Consider the following 24561-nt stretch of genomic DNA (forward strand, 5'->3'; position numbering starts at 1 on the left):
TTGCAGCATCGAAGATATATTCCCAAAATTCTTTCGATTAGTGGGAGCAAACACCTTTGCAAGGGTGTCAAAGAACACATCCCATTCAGCCTTCAGATTTCCCTTTGACATCTTAGGGAGAAAAATCTGAGCTTGATAGTGAATATCCTGAAAGAATTGTCTGAGTTCATCATCTGAGGGATCTTGCTCAAAATTTTCCCTTGGAAATCCTAGGATCCTGTTCACATCATCGACAGTGATGACAATCCTTTTCCCGTTAGGTAGATCCCCTATAATCTTGTAGTTCTCCAGGGTCATAGAATTGACAGCATTTGAGTAGTAGTCGAATAGAGGTTGCAGTTTAATCGGAATATCTGATGTAAGTGCAGTACTGACTAGACTCTGTCTAGAAAGAAATCTGACCCAAGTCCGGAATCTATCAGAGCAATCATCAGGGTTAAGGCTGGCACAGTAGTTAGTCTCAGCAATCACGAATTCTCCGGCCATTTTTAATAATTAAAAATTGAATTAAGCGAGAATTTTTCAAATAAAATGATAATTCTCAAATGTCTCGCAAATTTCAACTAATAATTAAAACTTGATTAATTAATTAATAATTCGAGATATTAGAATAATATCGAATTAAAAGTTAATTAATTTAAATGGCTCCAATCAATCCAAACACGCCCTTAGCTATAAATCCCCAATTAATCAATTATAAGCTAGCCAAACGCGTCCTTAAGTCCAATTAATCTTCAAATATCAACAGCCAAACACAGCCTTAGTGCCAAACCCCCAAATCGAATAAGAACCCTAATTCCACTACTGTTGATCTCGTTCTTTGTTAAAACAACCGATTACAGATGATTAAACTAAAAACTTGATCGAACCCAGCAGCAAACCACGAAGTATGATCGAAATAGCTCAAGAACACACAAACCCAGTCAATAAAATTCGCGACAAACGGGCAGAGCTTCGACTTGTAATCGAACAAATCGAAGGTAACCAGCAAGCTTAAGCTTGAAAACGAACACAGCAAGTTTGAGAAACTTGAAAACAAAGATCGGGTGTGTGTGATGTTCTTGTATGCAGTGGTGAAGAAGATGAGGGCAACGGGCAAGACAATCGAATTGTCTTGCTCGAATTGTCTTGAGATATATATATACATACAGCAAGACAAAGAGGGGAGTGGTCTCGGTAAGACAATTCAAAATTGTCTTGCCGAGACCGAGTAATGCAGACAAACGGTGTGTCAGTAAGACAATTAGATTGTCTTACTAATACATCAAAAGACTTATGGCAGACTCGGTAAGATAATGGGATTGTCTTGCCGAGTTGTTTGAAAAACAGGCAAAAACCAGTTCAGCAAGACAATTTAATTGTCTTGCCGAGCCAACCTGTAGACAATGCCATTGTCTGCCGAGAAAAAAAAAACAAATAATAATAATAATAATATGATTTTTGATTATTTTAAAAGATAAAACATTTTGCATTTAAAATCAAAAACCTATAATAAAACAATAATATATATTACACGAATATTTTGTAAATTTCAATTTTAATTAAATATAAATATTTATGATTTTAACTTTAATTCAATAAAATGAATTAACTTAAAATCAAATAATTATGCTTAATTAATTTTGAAAAATACAAAATAACTACACATAATTATCTAAATGCCTAGAAAATATTATAGGGGAGTATATGAGCACTTAGAAAATTACAGAAAAACTTACAAACATGCATAATTACTCAGAATATTATCAGATAATATACAGAATATCATATAAAATCTAATAATATAGAAATAATTACACAGAAAATTCACAAAAAATATACAAAAATATATAATACTTATGAAAAATGTATTCAAGAGAACTATGTCATATTTAACATCCCTAATTCACAAACCATCTTAGAGAAAGTGGATTCATCCAGTGGTTTAGTGAAGATGTCAGCAATTTGCTCAGTCGTGGGTACAAAATGTAACACCACTGTACCATTCATGACATGTTCTCGAATGAAATGATACCTGATATCAATGTGCTTGGTTCTTGAATGTTGAACCGGATTGTTGGAAATGGCTATGGCACTTGTATTATCACAAAATATAGGAATTTTGTTTACTACAACACCATAATCATTCAGTTGATTCTTGATCCACAAGATCTGAGCACAGCAGCTACCAGCAGCTATATACTCAGCTTCAGCAGTAGAAGTAGACACGGAGTGCTGCTTCCAGACGTACTTTTCCTATCAATCCTGCATCCTGCATAATCAGAATCTGTATAGCCGGTTAAGTCAAAACCAGTATTCTTAGGGTACCAAATACCTAATCCAGGTGTACCCTTAAGATATCTAAAGATTCTTTTGACGGCTATAAGATGTGATTCTTTAGGATTAGCTTGGAACCTATCACACAAACATGTTGCAAACATGATATCTGGTCTACTTGCAGTGAGATAAAGTAAAGAGCCAATCATACCTCGATAGCTTGTGATATCAACTTTCTTACCAGATTTATCCTGGTCAAGCTTTGTGGCAGTGGCCATGGGTGTCTTTGCCGGTGAAGTGTCTTCTAGATTGTACTTACGAAGAAGATCTTTGACATATTTAGATTGGCAAATGAATATTCCATCTTCCTTTTGGCTTACTTGAAGACCAAGGAAGTAGGACAGCTCACCCATCATACTCATCTCATAGGTACTCTGCATTAACTTAGCAAATCTCTTGCACAAGTTATCGTTAGTAGAACCAAATATAATATCATCAACATATATTTGTACAAATATCATATCCTTATCGTGCAATTTGTAAAAGAGAGTTTTGTCTATGACACCTCTAGTAAAATTGTTTTCAATTAAAAACTCAGAGAGAGTGTCATACCATGTCCTTGGTGACTGCTTGAGCCCATAGACAGCTTTGAATAGGAAGTAAACAAAATCAGCAAACTCTTGATTTTCAAAGTCAGGGGGCTGTTCCAGATATACTTCTTCTTCTAGCTTTCCATTCAGAAATGCACTTTTCACATCCATCTGATAAACCTTGAAGTTGGAGTGTGCAGCAAATGCAAGAAATATTCTGATGGCCTCAAGACGAGCAACTGGAGCATAGGTTTCATCGTAATCAATTCCTTCTTCTTGTGAATAGCCTTTTGCAACCAGTCTGGCTTTGTTTCTCACAACAATGCCATCACCATCTAACTTGTTACGGAAGACCCATCTAGATCCAATGGTAGATTTTCCTTTTGGTCTTGGAACCAGGGCCCAGACGTCTTGTCTCTCAAATTGATTGAGTTCTTCTTGCATGGCAAGAACCCAATCAGGATCAGCAAGCGCTTCTTCTATTTTCTTTGGTTCTAGTTGAGATAGAAACCCAGAGAATAGGCATTCATTTGTCGTAGCACTTCTAGTCTTGACACCAACATCAGGATCACCAATAATTAAATCAAAGGGATGATCTCTGCTCCAAATATTTAACTTTAATTCATTAAAATGAATTAACTTAAAAACAAATATTTATGCTTAATTAATTTTGAAAAATACAAAATAAATACATATAATTATCTAAATGCACAGAGAATATTACAGGGGAGTGTGCAGCACTTGGAGAATTATAGAAACAAATATGAACATGCATAATTATACAGAAAAATTATCAGATAATTTACAAATAATTATATAAAATCTAATAAAATAGATATAATTACACAGAAAATTCACAAAAATATATAATAATATATATAATACATATAAAATATATACAATGAGAATCATGGCATATTTAACATCCCTAGCTCACAAACCAACTTAGAGAAAGTGGATTCATCAAGTGGTTTAGTGAAGATGTCAGCAATCTGATCAGCCGTGGGTACGAAATGTAACACCACAGTACCATTCATGACATGTTCTCGAATGAAATGATACCTGATATCTATGTGCTTGGTCCTGGAGTGTTGCACTGGATTGTTTGAAATGGCTATGGCACTGGTGTTGTCACAAAATATTGGAATTTTGTCGACAGAAATACCATAATCATTTAATTGATTCCTGATCCAGAGAATCTGAGCACAGCAACTTCCAGCAGCTATGTACTCAGCTTCAGCAGTAGAAGTGGACACTGAGTGTTGCTTCTTGCTGTACCAGGAAACCAATCGACGTCCTAGAAATTGACAGCTTCCAGACGTACTCTTTCTATCAATCCTGCAACCTGCATAATCAGAATCTGTATAGCCGGTTAAGTCAAAACCAGTATTCTTAGGGTACCAAATACCTAAACCAGGTGTACTCTTAAGATATCTAAAGATTCTTTTGACGGCTATAAGATGTGATTCTTTAGGATCAGCCTGAAACCTAGCACACAAACATGTTGCAAACATTATATCTGGTCTACTAGCAGTGAGATAGAGTAATGAGCCAATCATACCTCGATAGCTTGAGATATCAACTTTCTTACCAGATTTATCCTGGTCAAGCTTAGTGGCAGTGGCCATGGGTGTCTTTGCCGGTGAAGAATCTTCTAGATTGTACTTTCTTAGAAGATCTCTGACATACTTAGACTGGCAAATAAAGATTCCATCTTCCTTTTGGCTTACTTGAAGACCAAGAAAGTAGGATAGCTCACCCATCATACTCATTTCATAATTACTCTGCATTAACTTAGCAAATCTCTTGCACAAGTTATCGTTAGTAGAACCAAATATAATATCATCAACATATATTTGAACAAATATCATATCATTATCATGCAATTTGTAAAAGAGAGTTTTGTCTATGACACCTCTAGTAAATTTATTTTCAATTAAAAATTCAGAGAGGGTGTCATACCATGTCCTTGGTGACTGCTTGAGTCCATAGACAGCTTTGAATAGGAAGTACACAAAATCAGCAAATTCTGGATTTTCAAAGCCAGGGGGCTGTTCCAGATATACTTCTTCTTCCAGCTTTCCATTCAGAAATGCACTTTTCACATCCATCTGATAAACTTTGAAGTTGGAGTGTGCAGCAAGTGCAAGGAATATTCTGATGGCTTCAAGACGAGCAACTGGAGCATAGGTTTCATCATAATCAATTCCTTCTTCCTGAGAATAACCTTTTGCAACCAGTCTGGCTTTGTTTCTCACAACAATGCCATCACCATCTAACTTGTTACGGAAGACCCATCTAGCTCCAATAGTAGATTTTCCTTTTGGTCTTGGAACCAGGGCCCAGACTTCTTGTCTCTCAAATTGATTGAGTTCTTCTTGCATGGCAAGAACCCAATCAGGATCAGCAAGTGCTTCATCTATTTTCTTTGGTTCTAATTGTGAAAGAAACCAGAGAATAGACATTCATTTGTCGTAGCACTTCTTGTCCTTACACCAACATCAGGATCACCAATAATCAGATCAAAGGGATGATCTCTGCTCCAAATCCTTTCCCTTGGAAGTTGTGTCCTTGATGATTCAGCTGTATTGTCAGTAAGCTGATGTGTATGACTAGTTGATCCACCAGCTCCCCCTGAGTTGTTGCCAGGATGACTTGATGATCCACCACTAGCAACAGTGGAATCTCCAGCATTATTGCCATTTCCTCCACCATTGCCTGGATCATTATCATTGTTGTCATCACCTGTTGCAACCTCAGGTGGAACATCATCATCTGAATCAGAATCTGGATAGTTGTCAAACTTCAGAGATTCAGATGGATCAGCAGATTGTAAACTTGGGAGTTTAGTGTCATCAAATGTAACATTGACACTAACTTTCACTGACAGAGTATCAATTACAGAAACTCTATAAGCATTATTTGTATAACCAACAAAAATTGCTTCAGATGCCTTTGGCTCAAACTTGTTCAAGTTCTCTTCACCATCCTTGAGAACATAACACTTGGCTCCAAAGACATGAAGATGTTTGACATAAGGTTTCTTGTTGTTATACAGATGAAATGGAGTTTTCATATGATCCTTGTTGATCAAAGTTCTATTCTGGGTATAGCAGGCAGTAGACACAGCTTCAGCCCAAAAGTACAGTGGAAGCTTTGATTCAGCAATCATAGTCCTTGCAGCTTCAATCAGTGTATGATTCTTTCTTTCGACGACTCCATTCTGCTGAGGAGTCCTTGGTGCTGAATACTGCCTTCTAATTCCCTTTTCAGAGTAAAAGTTGATTAGAGTTTGATTCTTGAATTCTGTGTCATTGTCTGACCTTACAGCTTTGACTGGCACACCTTTATCCAATTCAACTAACTTAATATGATCAATCACTGTCATTGGGGTTTCATCCTTAGAAGCCAGAAACTAAACCCAAGTAAATTTTGAGAAGTCATCCACAATAACCAAGGCATATCTTCCTCCATCAATAGATGCAACATTCACGGGGCCAAACAAATCCATATGCAATAAGTGAAGTGGACTTATGATGGTATTGATGGTCTTGCCTTTGTGAGATGCTCTCTTCGCTTTTCCTTTCTGACAAGCTTCACAGAGATCATCAGTTGAGAATTCCAGGGAAGGCAAACCTCTCACTAGATCTCTCTTGACTAGAAAGTTCATGGTTTTGAAGTTAAGGTGTGAGAGTATCTTATGCCATAACCAACTATCTTCAGTAGACGCTTTGGCGTAGATTCAGTGAACTTCGTTTCCTGGTCCTGAAGACAAGTCAGCTACGAATATATTGCCTTTTCTTATGCCACATAGTGAAGGACGCTTATCCTTGATATGTTTAATGATACATATCTCCTTTTCAAAATGAACATAATATCCCTTATCACAAAATTGACTGACACTCAGGAGATTATGTTGAAGTCCTTCAACTATTGCAATATCTTCTATGATGATCCTTCCAATTTTGTACTTGCCATATCCCACAGTACGACCTTTGCTATTATCAGCAAAACTGACTGTTGGGCCAGCTCCTTCTCTTATGTCTTCCAGCAGGGATCTATTGCCAGTCATGTGCATTGACGCTCCATTGACAAGCACCCAAGTAACTCGAACAACTCCACTGGCACCCTGCAAAAGACAACTTGATTAAACCTTCTTTGGGACCCACACTTGATTGGGTCCAGCAAACTTAAAGAATTGATTTCTATCAGGTAATACAACAGAGCCTCTTGGACTGATACTTGGTTCTGATTTGACTGAACTTACTTCCTTAACAACAGCCTTATAAACCTTGGTTTTAGGCTTTGGAACATAAGTCTCCTTCCTAACACGAGGAGGACTAGCAGTCTTTGATCTAGCATGCTTATTGTTTGTGTGTTATCTAGGAGATGTGTTTTCATTTTTAGCATGCAAATTTCTAAAATAAGCAGACATCATATTGAAAGCACAAGTCATGCAATTATCAACACCACAACATTTATGATAAGCATCAAAAACAGGAGCAACAGGCATATCAGTCACAGCAGTAGGAACATCAATGGATTCTACTCTAACATTGTTAACAGATTTAAAGTTCTCAGTAGAATGACATCTATTGTTCTTGTTCTTACTATTCACAAAGTTATTAGGCTTGTTGAATTTAGTTCTCTCAGAGTTGACACCTAAAGCAGCTTTAGGCAACCTAACATTGCCTTTCACTTTGATCGGTTTCAATGATGTCAGGATCTCATCTCTCTTATCATTACTCTCTTTCATTTTAAGGTCTTCCTGTTTAAGTTCATATTTAATGACAACAGGAGTTTCTAAAAGAGGTTCAGCTTCTGAGGATTTAAACAAAGGTTTAGGGGAATCTTTTAAAACAAAAGGAATCCCTCTTTCCTCAGCACTCTTCTTAAAGGGAGTAATGTTACTAGCCTTACCTACAGATTTGTTATAGTCAAAACCTATTCCAACAGTTCTCTTGATTTCTTGTTTATCATTAAGTTCTTTGACTATAGTGGAGGCATCCTTAAAGGCTTTACATTTCACTTTCTCTTCATCCAGCTGAAGTCTTAAAGCAATCTCACCTTTCTCTTGAACTCTGACTTTAGCACATTGTAATCCTAAATCCATAGTCAGTTGTTCTATTTTAGGTTTTAATACGTTCATCTCATTCATTTTATAAGCATGAATATCTAAGACTAGTGTATCAATTTTAAGATTGGCAGCTTTCAACTTTTTAAAAGCATCATCTCTTTCCAGTCCTAATTGCATAACAAGTTTAGGGCATGTAGGATCTACCTGAAAGCTTCCAGCAGAAGGAGGTGAAGATGATCCAGTATTAGCCATGAGAGCAACATTCCCTATCTGCTCTTCTTCATCACTGTCTGTATCATCCCAGCTTTTCCCTTCTGCCAGATAAGACTTGCTTTTGAAACTATGATTTCCAGAAGTACCCTGATGCTTCCTCACTAGTGCATCATACTTCTGCTTCAGCTCATCGTACGAATCTTTTCTCTTTCCTTGAACCTTGGGTTGTTTGCATTCAGTTGCAAAGTGTCCAGGTTCACCACAGTTGAAGCATTTGAACTTGCTTCTATCCACCATCCCAGTCTTGTATCCTCCTTTGCTTGTAGAAGATGAGTAACCTCCTTTTTGAAACCTGTTAACAGTAGGTTTGTACTTGTAGGAGGGGTTATTTCTGAATCTCATGTTTCCAAACTTCTTGGCAAACAGTGATAGAGATTGATCTTCTAATTGTTTTAACTCTTCCATTGTATAGAACTCTTCGTCACCACTAGAAGAAGCAGTCTGACCCATCTCAGGTACAACAAATTCCTGAGTGGTTTTAGAAGGAACAACAACCTCCTTCTTCTCTTCCGGTACAGGTGACTCAACAACTAGAGCTCTTGAATGGTTCAGTGTTTTACCCCAGCCATATCTCTGTTTACTTTGAACTTGTTCAAGTTCATAAGTTTTCAACACTCCGTAGAGTCTTTCCAGAGATATCTCATTCAGATCTCTGCTTTCCCTGATGGCAGTGATTCTGTGTTCCAGATGTTCAGGAAGTGTTAAGAGAAATTTCATGTTGACCTCTTTCTTGTCGTAGTATTTCCCATTTAAATTTAGATTATTAATCAGATTATTAAGTCTGATAAACACTTCTGAAATCCCTTCTCCGGGATTGGAACCAAACTGTTCATACTGAGCCATCAGTATCTCTTTCTTGTTTTCTCTAACTTCATCTGAGCCTTCATTGATGATCTCTAACGTATCCCAGATTTGCTTGGAGTTTGTACGATTAACAACAGCATTGTACATTACTGGATCTAGAGATTCCACCAATATTAGTTGAAGAGCGTCATCTAAGTTTATCTGTTCACCCTCTTCATCTGTGTACTCATGAAGTTCTTTTGGAATGGTCTGATGAGGTATTAACACACCTTCTTCTTCGTGTGCTAATATGACTTTCATCGGAATAGAAACACCTTTGTTTAATATCCCGATATATTTTCTGTTGGCTGTGCGGAGGAATAATAACATGTGCCTCTTCCATAGGCTGAAGTGTTCCTTGCTGAACGGTGGGATTTTGATGCTACTGATTTTCTGTGTACTCATGTTTAAGGATTTTAAGTGAATAGTGTTTGGATGAGATTTGGATTTTTGAAAGAAAAATATTTTTAATCAAAATCAATTTTTGGAATTAATTCGAATAAAAAATATTTGGACGTTACAGAGTGTGTATAGGATCTGATACGGAAAATGGTATCAACCGCTCTGATGCCAATTGTTAGGTCCTGAAACGATTGTAGAAGGGGGGGGGGGTTGAATACAATCGTCACTAAAAATCGCGGCGGAATAATCTGATTTGAATTAAACTTGTTAATCAGATTTTAATTAATCAATATAACAATGTTTTAAGTCGTTATATAATTAATATGGTTCGTTTTAATGTCCACTAAAGTTCGTAGAATAAATTCGACAGGATGTATTCTAGTTTAGTGATTAAAACAACCGAGTGATCAAAGCACAGAAAACTGTGGATATAACGAATAGCAAGTTACAAACAACTTGAAAGTTTACAATGCAATGAACAACTTGGAAATGAAGAAGTGAAGCCATATATATAGGCAAATCACATGGATCTGTAATATCCGGGATTTCGACATGTGTTTATTTATACCAGTATGTAAATATTTTGTGAATATTATGTGAATTAATTGTGAATTATATGTTAAGTGACTTGTTGAATGATCGTCTATGTATGTTATGACTTGTTAAATTATAATTTTTATATGATCAGATCAAAATATGGAGAATTTAGGCACTCATTTGGCAAATTATGGATTATTATATGATTTGATATTTGATTTAAGGATTTAATTAAGTATATTATAAAATATTATTATTAAATTGATTTTAAACCCGTTTACTCGATAATTAAACCCCGGGGGGCTTCCGGGAAAGTTTCGCCGGTTGGTTATTTGAGACATTCTGAATAACTTTCGTGCTTTAACTTTTCCCATCTGGTGTACGGATTTACGTGAAAGATTTTCGGAACGATTTTATGAATATTTTATTATTAATTATCGTATCAATAATTGTGTACACCGGATAATTTTAACACCCCAAATTATCTTGACTCAAACATTATATTTTCGTACTTCGTGCCAGACAGAGCTCGGAGCCCCATAAGTTTCTCGTAATGTGTGTATTTAATATTTATCTTTAAAGTCGGTCCCGAACGGATCAGTTTTATTAATACTTAATGATTAAGAAGTGTATTTTTATATCCGATATGATCCAAATGGGGGCCAGTTATTCGTAATTATAAATAGGATAATTACTATTTTAATTTTCATAATTATCTTTTCAATACACGAGAATCGAGAGAAACCGGGTTATCGTTCTTCGTGTTCTTGGAGTTCAATCGAAGATTTGAGGACGTTATCGGACTCAGAATCGAGCGTGCAAGCAGTCAAATCGAAGATATCGAAGCGTAGAATCCATATCCAGTATCAAAAACCACTCTAGATTCACAGGTTAGAAGTAATTTGAGTTTTAAAATTCGAATTAACTAGGGTTAAATTAGGGCTTTTTGATTTTGATGTGTTTTATGTGATTTTATGCTTTCATGTTGTAGATAATCTTCTCCTGATCATTTTGGTATATCATATGCATGATTTGGAGTTCAATAACATGTTCAAAATTGAGTTTAATTGTTCGAATTAGGAATTAGGGTTTATGCCCGATGAATGTTTTCAATTGAAAATTAGGGCTTTTTAATCCAGGAGGTAGAAGTGAAATTGGAGGATACCATCATGTTTTTCATGTCTCCAGGAGTGTGTACACATGTTTAAATTGTATCAGAGGTTCAGGAATTGGACGAATCGACGAGAAGAAAACTCGCCGGCGACGGCGAGTTTCTTCAAGTTTTTCCGGCCAATTCCTGGGTCGATTGTTCAAATTGCTGGTGTCTACAAGTTTGTGAGGGAGAGTAGTGTGATTCTGGAGAGTTTGAAAGCCAACGGAGGCCGGGAGAGTAAGCTCCGACGAAGGTGGCGGTGGCCGACGGTAAATTACCGTTTGGTCACCACACTTTCGAAGATGGTGAAGTTATCGCACTGTGGTTTCGTTTTTAACAATTTAAACCCTGTAGTTTTAAAACTTGCAATTCAGACCCTCAAGTTTTCAAAACTTGCAGTTTAAACCTTGAAGTTTCAAAAACTTTTAAAAACAGTTTTATTTAAATTATTTTTATTTCGAAAATCATTTAATTATTTTCAAAAATAGTTTTTAATTATTTCTTTATTCAAAAATAAATCTAATTTAATTTATTAATTAACTTTAATTAGTAATTAATTATTATAATTAGTCAATTAATGTTAATATTAATTGATTAATTGTTTTAATTATTTATTAATTGATTTTAATTGATTTATTAATTAGATTTAATTGTTTTAATTGTTTTAAAAATCCATAAAAATAGTTTCAAGCTTTAGAAAATTATTCTAAAGTATATTGAAGGTTTGTTAATTGATTTCAAGTGATTTCGAACCTTATTTCGAATATTTAAACTTGTTTATTTAATTATAAATTGATTCTTTTACCCGTTTTTATTCTGAAAAATGTTTAAGAATTTATAACAAATACCAGAAAAATCATTTTAACCCCAAACCTTTTCTGAAAGGTTACTTGATTGAGTAACTTATGTGTTATGTGCTATGTGTTACTTGATTGATATGAGAAATACTTATGTGAACACTGTATGATTGTTTTAATAGTATCTTTTGAACCGTATATCGGATTTAAGTGAAACGAGGGGTAGCTAGAAGCTTGTTTCGATTATGAAACAAATAGAATGATATAAGATTGAGTATTGATAGATGAATATTGTGATTATCAGAGAAGGACAGGCTTAGAAAGGGAAAGCAAGTAGTATTGGAGTGATTCTGTTTAGTGAAAGCTCTAAAGAGAAGTAAATCTTCAGGATAAGGCAAGTGCTCTATTCTCAACTTATACTTCTGTAAACTCCTTGAGTTACTCTTCTGCATATAGTGTCATTGTTCTGGATAGATTTGAAAGTACTTTTGTTGATATATTGTGCTATTGATCCTGATTATTGATAAACCTTATTCAATCCTTTCAACACCTGAATTACAAGCTGAACCTTGATTTTGATTTCGATTAAACTTATACCCATTTCTTTGAGACTTGACAACACAGATCACTTGCTCCGATATTCTTCCATCCTTGAATGCCCAAACAGTACAAGCCATATGCTACAATACTTCACCAAATTATACAATGTCTTACCAAATACCTATATTACTCTTTTGAAGAATGTTTACACATATACACCCTAATACTTGAAATCCCTACAAGTTAAACATATTTGAAACCTCAAGCTATTTTCACTTACATTGTTTTCTCTACAAAACCTCAGATTAGCTTCACCATATACTTGATCTTTCTTTCAACCTCAAGACATTCTTCAAACATATTGTGAGGATACTTAAACCTATTTCTGAATTGTCCTTTGATCCTGATATTCATTACACCACAAATTACCATGATTCTGATTTATTGAGATATTGTTGATTTCATTTTATTGTTAAAGAATTGGATGGTTTTATAAATGTGGACCAGATTCGTGGTCAGACCAGATTCGTGGTCATTAGGCCAATGTGTGCCTTGGATCCAGTGATAGAGCTTGGTATGTTCCTGGCTCGGGGTTAGTGCGTGACTGATCAGCAACCTAACCTTGGTTTTAAATAAAAACTTGAATATCCAATTCTAATCATTGTTTTAAAAAGAGAATTTGATGCCTTGATTCATTCTTGTTGATAAAAGTTGAATTTCAGTTATTGTTTATATTACTTGCTGAGCTGTAAGCTCACTCTTGCGATGCCTTATGTTCTTTTCCAGTGAAGAAAGAGACTACTGTTAGCGAGGACCCACAGGCTAGCCATCAAGCTAAGATATCAGGATGAGTGTTGGAAAGCCTTGCTAGGAGTTGCTGATATTATAAACTTTTGAGTATCGTTGTGTGTAAGCACTGCGTTTTATGTTTGTAAGTTGTAAGATATGGATTGGGATTTGACGTATTGTAATATAACTTAAGTTGTGGCTTGTTTCATACTATAACCTGGAGCGATCCGTGGATGTTTAGGGTCAATGCATATATTATTATGGTTTACAGGTTTATATTGTTGTGTGTGACCCCCAAGTCTATGACCCGGATTTGGAGGGTGTCACAGGATCTAGGTATGACATTGAAAGGAATGACTTTCTAGCTTAGGAATGACATTACAATGGAAGATATGACATTATTACACAAAGCCATGCCCTAAAACAAAGAAGGAATGACATATATAAGGAATGTCATACTGCTAGGGGCGGTATGACATTTTTCCTTGGCCTTCAAGGTTCATTTGGCATGACATAACCAAAGAAAGTCATTCGGTTGAGCCTTGTATGACTTTTTAAGTCATTTATAAGCAAGTCATACACACAATCAGGGAATGCCTGAATCAGAGACACGGTATGACTTTTTAAAGTCATACCAGACAAAGTCTGGATTATGCAAACGGTATGACATATTTCTTCAGCAGCAAGGACTCCAGGCTTTGTAAAACTTTGTAGATCTCTGTCTTGATCGAACGGCCACTTGTAGTTGATGCAGAACATTTAATCTGAGTAGCTGACACACAAATGTACTGTCTGGTTCATCTGTATCTAGCTGAATTAAATATTCTTTATCAAATAAATATTTGAAACGAGGCTTGTTCGTCGAGTCTATGTCTTCGTAGTTCTTCTTCATAAGTAACAATAGTATGGAATCTTCTGAATAAATAAAGTATTAAAACTTTATACCTTCTGGACTTCTGGACGTGCTACAAAAGATTATTTGTACACTGACGCTTGAACATATTAATGAACTTCTTCCAGTGGTGTGCAGCAGCATCCTGAAATTCTTCAGACATATAATTTCAATAAATCACTTGACGTTCTTCGTACGGATTCCTTCATCAGTACTTGCTATTTACCTTGCTTTCTTATCAGAGTTGAGATGGTACCTCTTTAATTACAAATAGGCTAAACATATGCCTTTCAGTTTTGGTTAGTTATATTGTATATAGGATAGATTTAAATTTTGGTATAATTTGGAGTTGTTTTGCCTTGATTTGGGTCTTGTTTTGGTCACAAAATGGGTAGTTTACGGGCTATTTAGTGTAGAAATTAGTGTCAAATCTTGTTTAGAGGTTAGTGGGGGTTTGGTTAGTTAAAATTGGAATGGTTTGATTTTCCGGCAAGATTTGAGCTATTCTGGGCATCTCCATTTATTCCGGCGGAAGTTCACGAACATATGTTTATTCAGTTTGTTTTAGCTGACTTATACTATTCCTGTTTTGTTTGATTATTAAAATATGCGATTAATTCTATTTGACAAATTTGAGACTTACTGAGTTACTGTCCATTAATCAGTTTTTGTGTTCAATCTGTGTGGTCGCTTTCTGTTTGATTTTTTTTTCTTCTTACTCGGTCGTTGTTGATTCCCCTGCGCGACATTACCTGCACTGTTTTGTTTCTTTTGTTTATTTCTTTTTCTCCATGAACAAATTATTTTTCTGTTTTTTTATTAGTTTCGTTAATTTGTTTTTACATTTTTATTTGCTTTCAGTTTTTCTTTCACGATTATAAAAAATTCGAAGGTGAATTAGTTTTTTTCATTTAGATTATAAAATCTTCAAAAATCTTTTGGTCTAATTTGATTAAGTTAAAAATTAAGTTTTCGCGAAAATAAAGATAGTCCTTGTGGATCGAATCTTTTATTACTAAAACGTGATCGTGCGCTTGCGATTAATTTTAAAATCATATTTCTAGCACATCATCGCCTCAATACAAGATGCTCTGGATGACGAGGGAATTTCAATGGACTTGTCATGTTGAGAGAATGATTTCAGAGACTGTTTTATTGCCTTTCCTAGCTCTGCAATTTGTTGAGAGAACGCAGTTGAGCAACAGATACCTCAAATTTAAAAACACCTTTTCTTCTTGAGAGGTAGAGCTATGAGTACACTATCCCTCACATCTTTATTTACTGCAATGAATACAGTTTTTACCTCATTGACCTCTAGTCTAATAGGTTCCTTATACTCCAGGGAAAAGGTTGGGATGTGTTCTGAATTTGAAATAATAGTCTAGGATAAAGATTGTTGTTTTCGACATTATGACTATCTAAGAAAGCCAAGAGGCTGATTAAGTTCCGTAAAATAGAAAGAGATATATCTTTTCAATGTTAGAGAAAATCTGTGAATTTAAATGAAATCATTACATTATATCTTTTGCGAAAAATAAATCAGTTTTGATTGTAAAAATCGTTTTCATAAAGAATGAGAATCAAAACCGATGAAAGAATCAAAGTTTTCCTTCAAAAACTGTTTTGAGTGCAAAAGTCTGACTTTATGCATAAAATTTTAATGACCTTGTCTTTGAAAAAAAGCACAGACTTCTGTTTCTCAAGATAATTTACGAAGGGTAAAAGAAAATTTAAGCGCCATAGTGTATAAAGCACTCGTCACAATAATTAGTGTAAATGCTTCATGCTAGCACATCGTCAAAACAAACACTGCATATAAAAAAAATCCCAAGTATACAAATACAAGATAATCAATGTCTTGTCCTATGACGCTCAATGTATAGATGCAAAATTTTCTAAAAAAAATATTTATGAAATAAAGTTATGGATAGCAAATGTTAAAATCAATTGATAAGAAGTTTCTTTGAAGACACTCAAGAGAACATAAATACGGGAGTAAAGATTATTGTTTTCTAGTACTTAAAATATTAAACACTTAAAATATATCAACACCAGTGATTTTTAGATATATGTAATATTATTTCACCAGTGCCCACACATCATAATCAATCCACAAACAAAACATCGATAAAGCATCAAAGAGAGATACTAAATAAACATTCTAAAATCAAAGTAATTATGTTTTTATTATGTTATCAAAGTCAATCATGAAACAAATAAGCATTTAATTGTCTCAAATCACAATTTGGCTAAAATTTAATAAAAAATTATCCACGCAATATCATATAATTAACATATCAACATATAGCATCTAAAATCATGACAATCATACAAAGATATCCATAAGCCCGAGGGAAAGTTGAAGAAAAGTTCACAAGTCTTGTACATGTAAACCTTAAGTACAAGTGAACTCACATAACCCCTCACAGATATACATTAACAATTAATATTAGTGATTTACATATATGCATTCAAAATATCACTAACACTAAAAGTATCACAACTATTTGCAATAAGACAACTAATAAAATACCAATTGATAAATCATTAAATATCCAACTCGTCTAAATGGATTCAACCAAGAGAGATTCTAAGTAATTCCAAAAATATCAATGTATCACGACTAAATTCTAACTAAATTCTGACTGGATACCAGATATTGATACAAGTCAAAAGTCTAGGTTTAATTAAGTCATGTTACAGATTATATACAAATATAAATGAATTCAACCTAGAAGATAATCCTAAGTATATTCACAAATACTGATATATCACCACTAGATTGTGATAAAGTTCTCCACTAGATATCAATTATTTAGAATGATATAAGTCAAAAACTATAACAAATTAAGTCATGCAGCATGTCATCTCAAATCATTCAAATTATGAACAAGTAAACATTTAATTGTCATGCACTATAGCTTAAATTCATTGAAACAACAAACACTTTGCTAAATTATATAATCACCATCTAAGCATGTAATAGAGTAAACATGGGAATCATATATAATAGCAAAAACACGACGCACTGGATTAAATAAATTCACATGTCTATTATATAGATAATTTAATACTGATGAATTCATTCAAGAAAAACGCAAGACATGCTCATAAAAAAAAAGTAATACCTTATGTCAGCAAGTAACGGATCTAGCAATAGGTCTTTTGGTTCTAAACAAGTTCCTAGGACCCAATAGCAAGACCCGATCCTTAGATTCCAGAGTTTAAAGAATGCTTTATAGAGTTGTTGGAGATGGTCTCAATTCTTTGTTCTCGACCTCTTCTCATTATACAAAAAATCAATCTCCCTTTTGTCCCTCTTGTACTTTGACGTGTGCTTTATGGGTTGGTATGCTTTGGGTAACTGTTTTGCTTTTTTGTCCTGTGCACGTGAGAGTGGGGGATAGTTGTCACACTATGAGGTAGTCTTTTTGTTTTTTTCATGAGACCCTATTTGACAAATATGTATCCCCGTGTTTTTGAACAAAAATCTGTTTTTGAGTTTTCGTAGGAAACTGTCACATATTTTATTATTAAATCTCATAAAATATTTATTTTTATATTATAACTCAAGTTATGCAAATATTAAAATTTTATTAAATTAATTATCTAATTTCTGAAAAATACTTTTTATCAATATTTTTCTAACAAAACGGTGAATTTTAAAATGACTCCGGAATAGGAGTTGTGCTATTTAGTTGCGTAATTTAAGAACTAAACTAAGAGACTCATAGTTTGAACTTCTTAGGTACTTCTGCAGTTCTGCTTGTTTCACAAGCAGGGGACTGAACTGACTCAAGCCGAGTAGTTATAGGTTCGAGCTCGGTTCAATTTAGGCAGATTTTAAACTTAAGCACAACCTGAGTGAAGTTCAATGAGCTCGAGCTTGGGTAGAAAGCTCAATCCAAATTCCAAATTCGACAAGATAGGACAAGAAGCTATATTTGATAGCACACAAAGAAAACCAGATAACACACTGCAGCAACATAAATTAAAATGCCAATAATAATTTTTTTAAAAGCCAACAAAATAATTTAAATATTCAAGAATAAATTAGTCACAGAAAAGTCTGATCCAGGTTTCCAAAATAGAACATATTATTGCTTGTTAAAGCCAAACCACACATAAATTTATTTGATAACACTATTCCAAACCTCTCCTAAGCTGCAGACCTGACATCATTAGATAGATAAGGAATCAAGTCTTTCAACAGTCACTGTGATTCTTGTGTTCCTGGATTGATAGATAAAGAACGAACTTTTTCAACAGTGAGTTGAGATTTTTGTGTGCCTTGGTTGATTTCATACTCATCTCCCAAGCCAAAATGAGCCATGAGTAACCAAACAACAGTTATGAGCTCTCCGCCTCTACTTAGCTGCTTAGCATGTGCACTTGACCTGATATGAGTTGCCGCGTATGATAGCAGTTCGACCCACAATTTGCTTATCATTAACCATTTTGTTTCCGATGGTAACAATTGAAGCTGTTTGGCCAATACAGATGCATTGGTGAAGATATCTGTATCCAGCTGTATGCTTCCGGGCTCAACTTCTCTGTCGATGCTAAGAATTGTTTCACAGGCCTTTCTCTGTAATGTTTCTTTCTCTTCCTTGCTCTTCCTGCGAAAGAAATTGCAAAACCTTTTTTTCTGTAGTTGAGGTAATTCAGAGTCCAAAAACTTGCTAACCTTTGTGCACGTATCCTGGAACTTTATTTCCCCAATGCTCGAAACTCCAGACATCATATCAGGCTTCACGACCATGAGATATAGCATGTAGTCCGACAGCTTCTTTGCAGTGTCACGTAGTTTGTTATCAGCAATTTGGTCTTGGCTGTCGTTGTAGCAGAGTTCAGTAGCAATGTGCCACAAAAGAAGGATGTCGTCGTAGTTAAAATTAACAACAAAATCAAGAAAAGTACTGCAATCTTGTTCCATTTCAGAAAGGATCCTCTCTCCTTTGGATGAACAGATATCTTTAGCCACGGCTAAACTGCTGGCCATCTTCGACTTCCTTTTTAGCTCGTCGAAAATGAAACCAGTCATGTGATCGTTGAGTGGTTGGGGTTTTACATACAAAACCCCATTAAGAAAACTGACAAGACCGAAATAACCATAAAAGATTTCAGTACCTTTGGAACATCTATGTAAACAATAATATATCAAGTTGAATGTCGACAAAGAATTAGCCCACCTGCTATCCTTGGAATCTGACTTTGTATGATGATCACTATCTCCAACAAAATGAAGAAGCCTGTGTAGTAAGGCATTTCTAGTCTTATTAACAAGCAGTATGCAACTGAGAAACTTATCTTTCCATGATTTACCATTGTGATTTGCATGAGACAGAGGCCTGAGCTTAATAACTGTCCAGTCGCAGAAAAGCAGCATATAAAATGCAATCACCTCTAACACAACTGCTCCGATAAGCAAAATGTAAGTAATCACTACATCACAGTTATCATTATGAACCGGTCTTTCTAGAGTCGCCACACGGTCCTGAGGCCGATCTTCTCCCTGATTAAATGCATAATGATCCAAATGGAAAAGGGTAAAGGAGGCCACAACTGTGGAAAAGGATAGAACTCGACAGCAGTAGCCGAGTTTTTGATGCAGCACAGGAATCTTGGTGAAAAGAACATCATAGATGTAATTCAACTCTACCTCAACTAGATTGAAAGAGTCTTTGCAAGATGTTGCAAGGAAGAACTCTCGGCTCTGGTTACGTTCATGAATGCTGAGTCGGAGATTAACAACAAGTCCTTTGAAGGCCGTGAAGTATACAAAAGCATACTGCAACACTTGTAAATGGGACAATTCGTCCCCAATTTTAATAGTTGGTAGTTTGGATTCTTTTTTAAGTTTGGCATCCAGAGATTTTGACAGCATGGAATTGCGGAAGCTATTTGCACTTCCATAATAAAGGGCAGCAGTACGCTCAAAGCACTTGATGATTCCGCACAAACACATGAGCAGCATTGGGATCATCAGTAGGTGACGTTTAAGATGTTCAGACTGATAGAAAGCATAAGCTACAGCAATGCACTCTGTAGCCAGAATGAACAAATGTCTCGGCCACAGTTCATTGTCCTCAGGCGCGAAAGCAGTAATAGTGTCTGGACCGCCAAGGTGTACCAGAAGAAAAGGAGCCCAGAAAAAGTAAAAGCGATCTTTGGAACCAGAGAAGGATACTTTAAAATTGAGAGATCTCCAGGTGTAGTTGGAAGATAAGAAAATGAAACTCTGCCTGCTGGCAATGAGTCCGAGTCCAAAGAGAGCAATGACTTCTGCAAGCAAATAGGCTAGCCAAAGAATGATGACTATCCATTTGTGGGATACCAACCTTCTAAAGGTTCCTCCAAAACTTAAAATGATTTGAAGGAAAAGACTGAGCAAGAGACTAGCCCAGAGGTCCCATTCAGCAAAGATATCATCCAATTTTACCTTGATGCTCTCATCCGACTTGCTCATACCCGATAGCTGACCCTTAAGCTGACTAGCAAGCTCTGGTTAAGTGCTGCTAAAGCCTGCTAGCTGCAAAGCCTATATTTGTTTTGTAAAGTTTTGTGTATCATTTGGGCTACATCAATTACTATCTTCCTCTCTATATCTCTAAAACAGGTTGCGTGCAGAACATGCTTGATGTCATAATTAACTTAAGCCAGAAAATAAGAAGAATCCTAACTCATAATTAAGAAGCATATGAAAGTTATTTGGAGACAATTAACTTAAGTCTGAAACTATAAATGAAGTAAATTAAAATTGCACCATCGGTTTAAACAAGTATGAACACAACTAAATGTTCCTGGTCTAATTACCAAGAGTGTGATAATTCGATTAATATTTATCCGAGTTAAATGTATGTAGGAACCAGACACTGACCAGATAAATAACGAAAAACTAAACAAGCATTAAAACTACTCTAATCTAGTCGATACTCCTCTTCTCCTGCAAAAGGCGAGGAAGTAAACATGTGCATGTGAGTATCTAAGTTTTCCTAATTAACAGTACTAGAGAAATAAACATAAAGGTCACTAATGAACTTATATCTTTCATTTATTTTACCTGTTCTCTTCAAGGTTTATATTTCCTTTTCAGAGGAAAGCAAAAGAAAAAACAAAGTATCATACAGTACAATCTTCTTTACAGTGGAGTATTAGAGAACTCAACCTGACAGTATTGCATGTTCTTTGGCTTGGCCCCCAAGGAGGTAATTTATACTCTCTTTTCGTTTATCACGAGAATGTGCGTTAATCATTTCTACTTCACTCGAGCCCTGTAACTTTAAACTTAGTTCCCAGATTGTTTTATATGACAGGGGTGCAAATAGCCCCACCTGCAGGTGCCCCAGATATGCAAGGCTCCCAAAGTCTTATGTTCTTCGTTATATTATTAGTTCTTTTAAAGGAATTATGTATACTAGTATTTTTGCCGGCTAGGCATGGTGTTTATGATTTTATTATTTTAAATAAATTATTTATATTTATAAAATTCATTGATTTAAAATACATTTATAAATAACATGTCATTTTTGTTTAGTGCACATGAATCATAGTTAAACCTTATAACCGATCTTATATGTGTATTTCTGCTAATTTAATCTTGAAAAAGAAAATTATAATTCTATATTTTAAAGTGTGTTTCGCGTAAATGAAGATATACAATTATGGTAACAGATGAAATATGAAATGTATATATATTTTATATCTATCATACGTTTGATGAAGACTATTCAGTATTAAAATAATTTATAATTCCGAAATGATATGTTATCCCCGTAAATGATATGTAACATTATCTTCTGACCGAAATACATTATATTTTTGAAATATAAAAAACTATTCAATATAAATATTTTCTTTTCGATAAAAGACTTCTCGGCATGGCCGTTATCATAATAAATTCAAATATCATCATTTTCTATAAAAATAATAGCAGTAAATTCTCAAATTTATTTATATTATTAAAATAACTGATGTTATTATTTAATTTCTCATGAATCTAAAAAGTTGAAAATCCTAATTTTTTTTAATGATTTATCCTCGTTCTTGACATTATATTTTATAAAAATATATGGATCCACTTTAAAAGATAATATATAATATTTATTATTTTAAAGATAATATTTATACTCGATAAGTTATATTTTAAAAAATTATCCAAACACATAAATTAAAGATAATCTCACATATATAAGTAATGAGCATTTTCTTGTAAGATAATCTCAATGACCCTATTATATCTAATCAATATACTTATATAAAGGAGAAGCGACAGGCGTGTAGGTGGCGCTTCTCAGATAGCTCCGTTCTATTTTTCTAATTTTCTGGAATTTTTGGATGAAAAATATCAAAAATTAAAACTACCTTTTTTAGTTCGGATATATTGGAGGCAAGTTTCAGAAATATTATGGCTTATATTAATTTGATTTTGTTTTAGATTAATTGATATGGTATGTATCTTGGCATAAATTAATATGATTCTGTTTCGGTTTATTTATGGAATATGGTAGCTTGGGCATGTAGGTGGCGCTTATTAGATAACTCCATTCTATTTTTCTAATTTTCTGGAATTTTTGGATGAAAAATATTAAAAATTAAAACTACCTTTTTTAGTTCGGATATATTGGAGGCAAGTTTCAGAAATATTATGGCTTATATTAATTTGATTTTATTTCAGATTAATTGATATGGTATATATCTTGACATAAATTAATATGATTCTGTTTCAGTTTATTTATGGAATATGATAGCTTGAAAGTTTTAATCTGATTCTGTTTTAGATTATTTATACAGAGGAAAATATTATTCATGCAACACTTTCACAATATATCTGTTTGCTCGGTTCAAGCACCTGCAAATAAGGGTAGATATAGACCGTCATCTCATGAATTCAAACTGATGTTCCTGCGGACAACCAGCCAAAAAAAATAGGAGGAAGGAGTCACTAATATACCACTACATGGATTTGAGTTCATACGTCCCAACATAATTAATGTTCGTATCAATGACAATGATATACTCTCAGGTATTTTTTGTTTCGGAGTCGCATCTCAATCTCTTTCAAAATTTTACACACTTATGTTATTGCAAGCTTATTGTCTGTTTTATTGACCAACCGACGACTAGAGCCGTATAGTTTTTATATGTAGGTGGTGGTGTATATGTCTGAGAAATAGTGTTTGGAAAAGTTAACTGACAATGTTAGTAAAGAACATGATTACTTTTAAAAAATACTACAGCTAAAATTAAGATTCGTCGTACTTTAAATCGTTAATTACATGTAGAAATTTATTTTCATTTTCTCACTCATGGATTATAGTCCAATTTTACAATTTTAAATATTAATATTGATATTGCATCGAGATGTTAATAATATAAAATTTATTACATTATACAAATATTAATTTTGAATCATTAATATAATTCTTATAAGCCGCCGCAATGCGCGGCTTCCCAACTAGTTATGATATGTAACATTATCCTCTGACTGAAATATATTATATTTTTGAAATATAAAAAACTATTCAATATAGGGTCTATTTGGCAATGCATAACAATCACTTCTTTTCCAAAGAAGTTGGCTTGTACTTTTATTGACCCGCTTGCATAAAAAAATGGAAGCACTTTTTAGAAGTTACAAATGTTAGCTTTTCTCTTACAGATTCTACTTCTTTCCCAAACACTTTAATCACTTATAAGTCTTAACTTGCTTCTAACTTCTATTTCAATTTTTAACAATAATCAAGAAGCACTTATTTTAAACTCATCTAAACGGCTCCTATAAATATTCTTTTTCGATAAAAGACTTCTCGCCATGGCCTAACCTCGATCATAAAAAATTCAAATATCATCATTATTCTATAAAAATAATAGCATAAAATTCTCAAATTTATTTATATTATTAAAATAACTGGTGTTATTATTTAATTTCTCATGAATCTAAGAAGTTGAAGCATAATTTTTTTGTGACTGAACCTCGTTTTTGAATTTTTAGTTTATAGAAATAAATAGTTCCACTTTAAAAGACAATATATAATATTTATTATTTTAAAGATAATATTTTCTACTCGATAAGTTATAGTTTAAAAAATTATGCAAACACATAAATCAAATCTTAGTTTTTGTTTGTAATTAATATCTCGCATATAATAAGCATTTTCTTTTAAGATAATCTCAATGGACCCATTATATCTAATTATGATTTGTAAACATTATCTTCTGACTGAAATATATTATATTTTTCAAATATATTTGATATAAATATTTTCTTTTGGATAAAAGATTTCTCGGCATGGCCTTTAATGATAATAAATTCAAATATCATCATTATTTTATAAAAATAATAGCATAAAATTCTCAAATTTATTTATATTATTAAAATAGTTGGTGTTATTATTTAATTTCTCATGAAT

At 34.0% G+C, this 24561-nt stretch overlaps 1 protein-coding gene across 1 annotated transcript; it reads right to left on the minus strand.

Annotated features, from left to right (window-relative positions):
* Window positions 1-18179: 18179 nt before the first annotated feature.
* On the minus strand, window positions 18180-21075 carry LOC108208202 (uncharacterized). Its single transcript, XM_017378704.2, has 2 exons — window positions 19342-21075; window positions 18180-19242 (listed from the first exon to the last, which is right to left on the minus strand). The coding sequence occupies exons 1-2, from the start codon at window positions 20616-20618 to the stop codon at window positions 18363-18365; spliced, it is 2157 nt and encodes a 718-aa protein (XP_017234193.1). The 5' UTR covers window positions 20619-21075; the 3' UTR covers window positions 18180-18362.
* Between the last annotated feature and the right edge of the window lie 3486 nt (window positions 21076-24561).

Source organism: Daucus carota, chromosome 2 (assembly GCF_001625215.2).
Source record: "Daucus carota subsp. sativus chromosome 2, DH1 v3.0, whole genome shotgun sequence".
Lineage (NCBI taxonomy): Eukaryota > Viridiplantae > Streptophyta > Magnoliopsida > Apiales > Apiaceae > Daucus > Daucus carota.

Excerpts from the sequence above, each read along its gene's own strand:
- LOC108208202 (XM_017378704.2), bottom strand. The coding sequence starts at position 20,618 with ATGAGCAAGTCGGATGAGAGCATCAAGGTAAAATTGGATGATATCTTT. Across the intron at positions 19,243-19,341 it reads TCAGATTCCAAGGATAGCAG|TTTTCTTAATGGGGTTTTGT; the intron begins GTGGGCTAATTC and ends CGGTCTTGTCAG.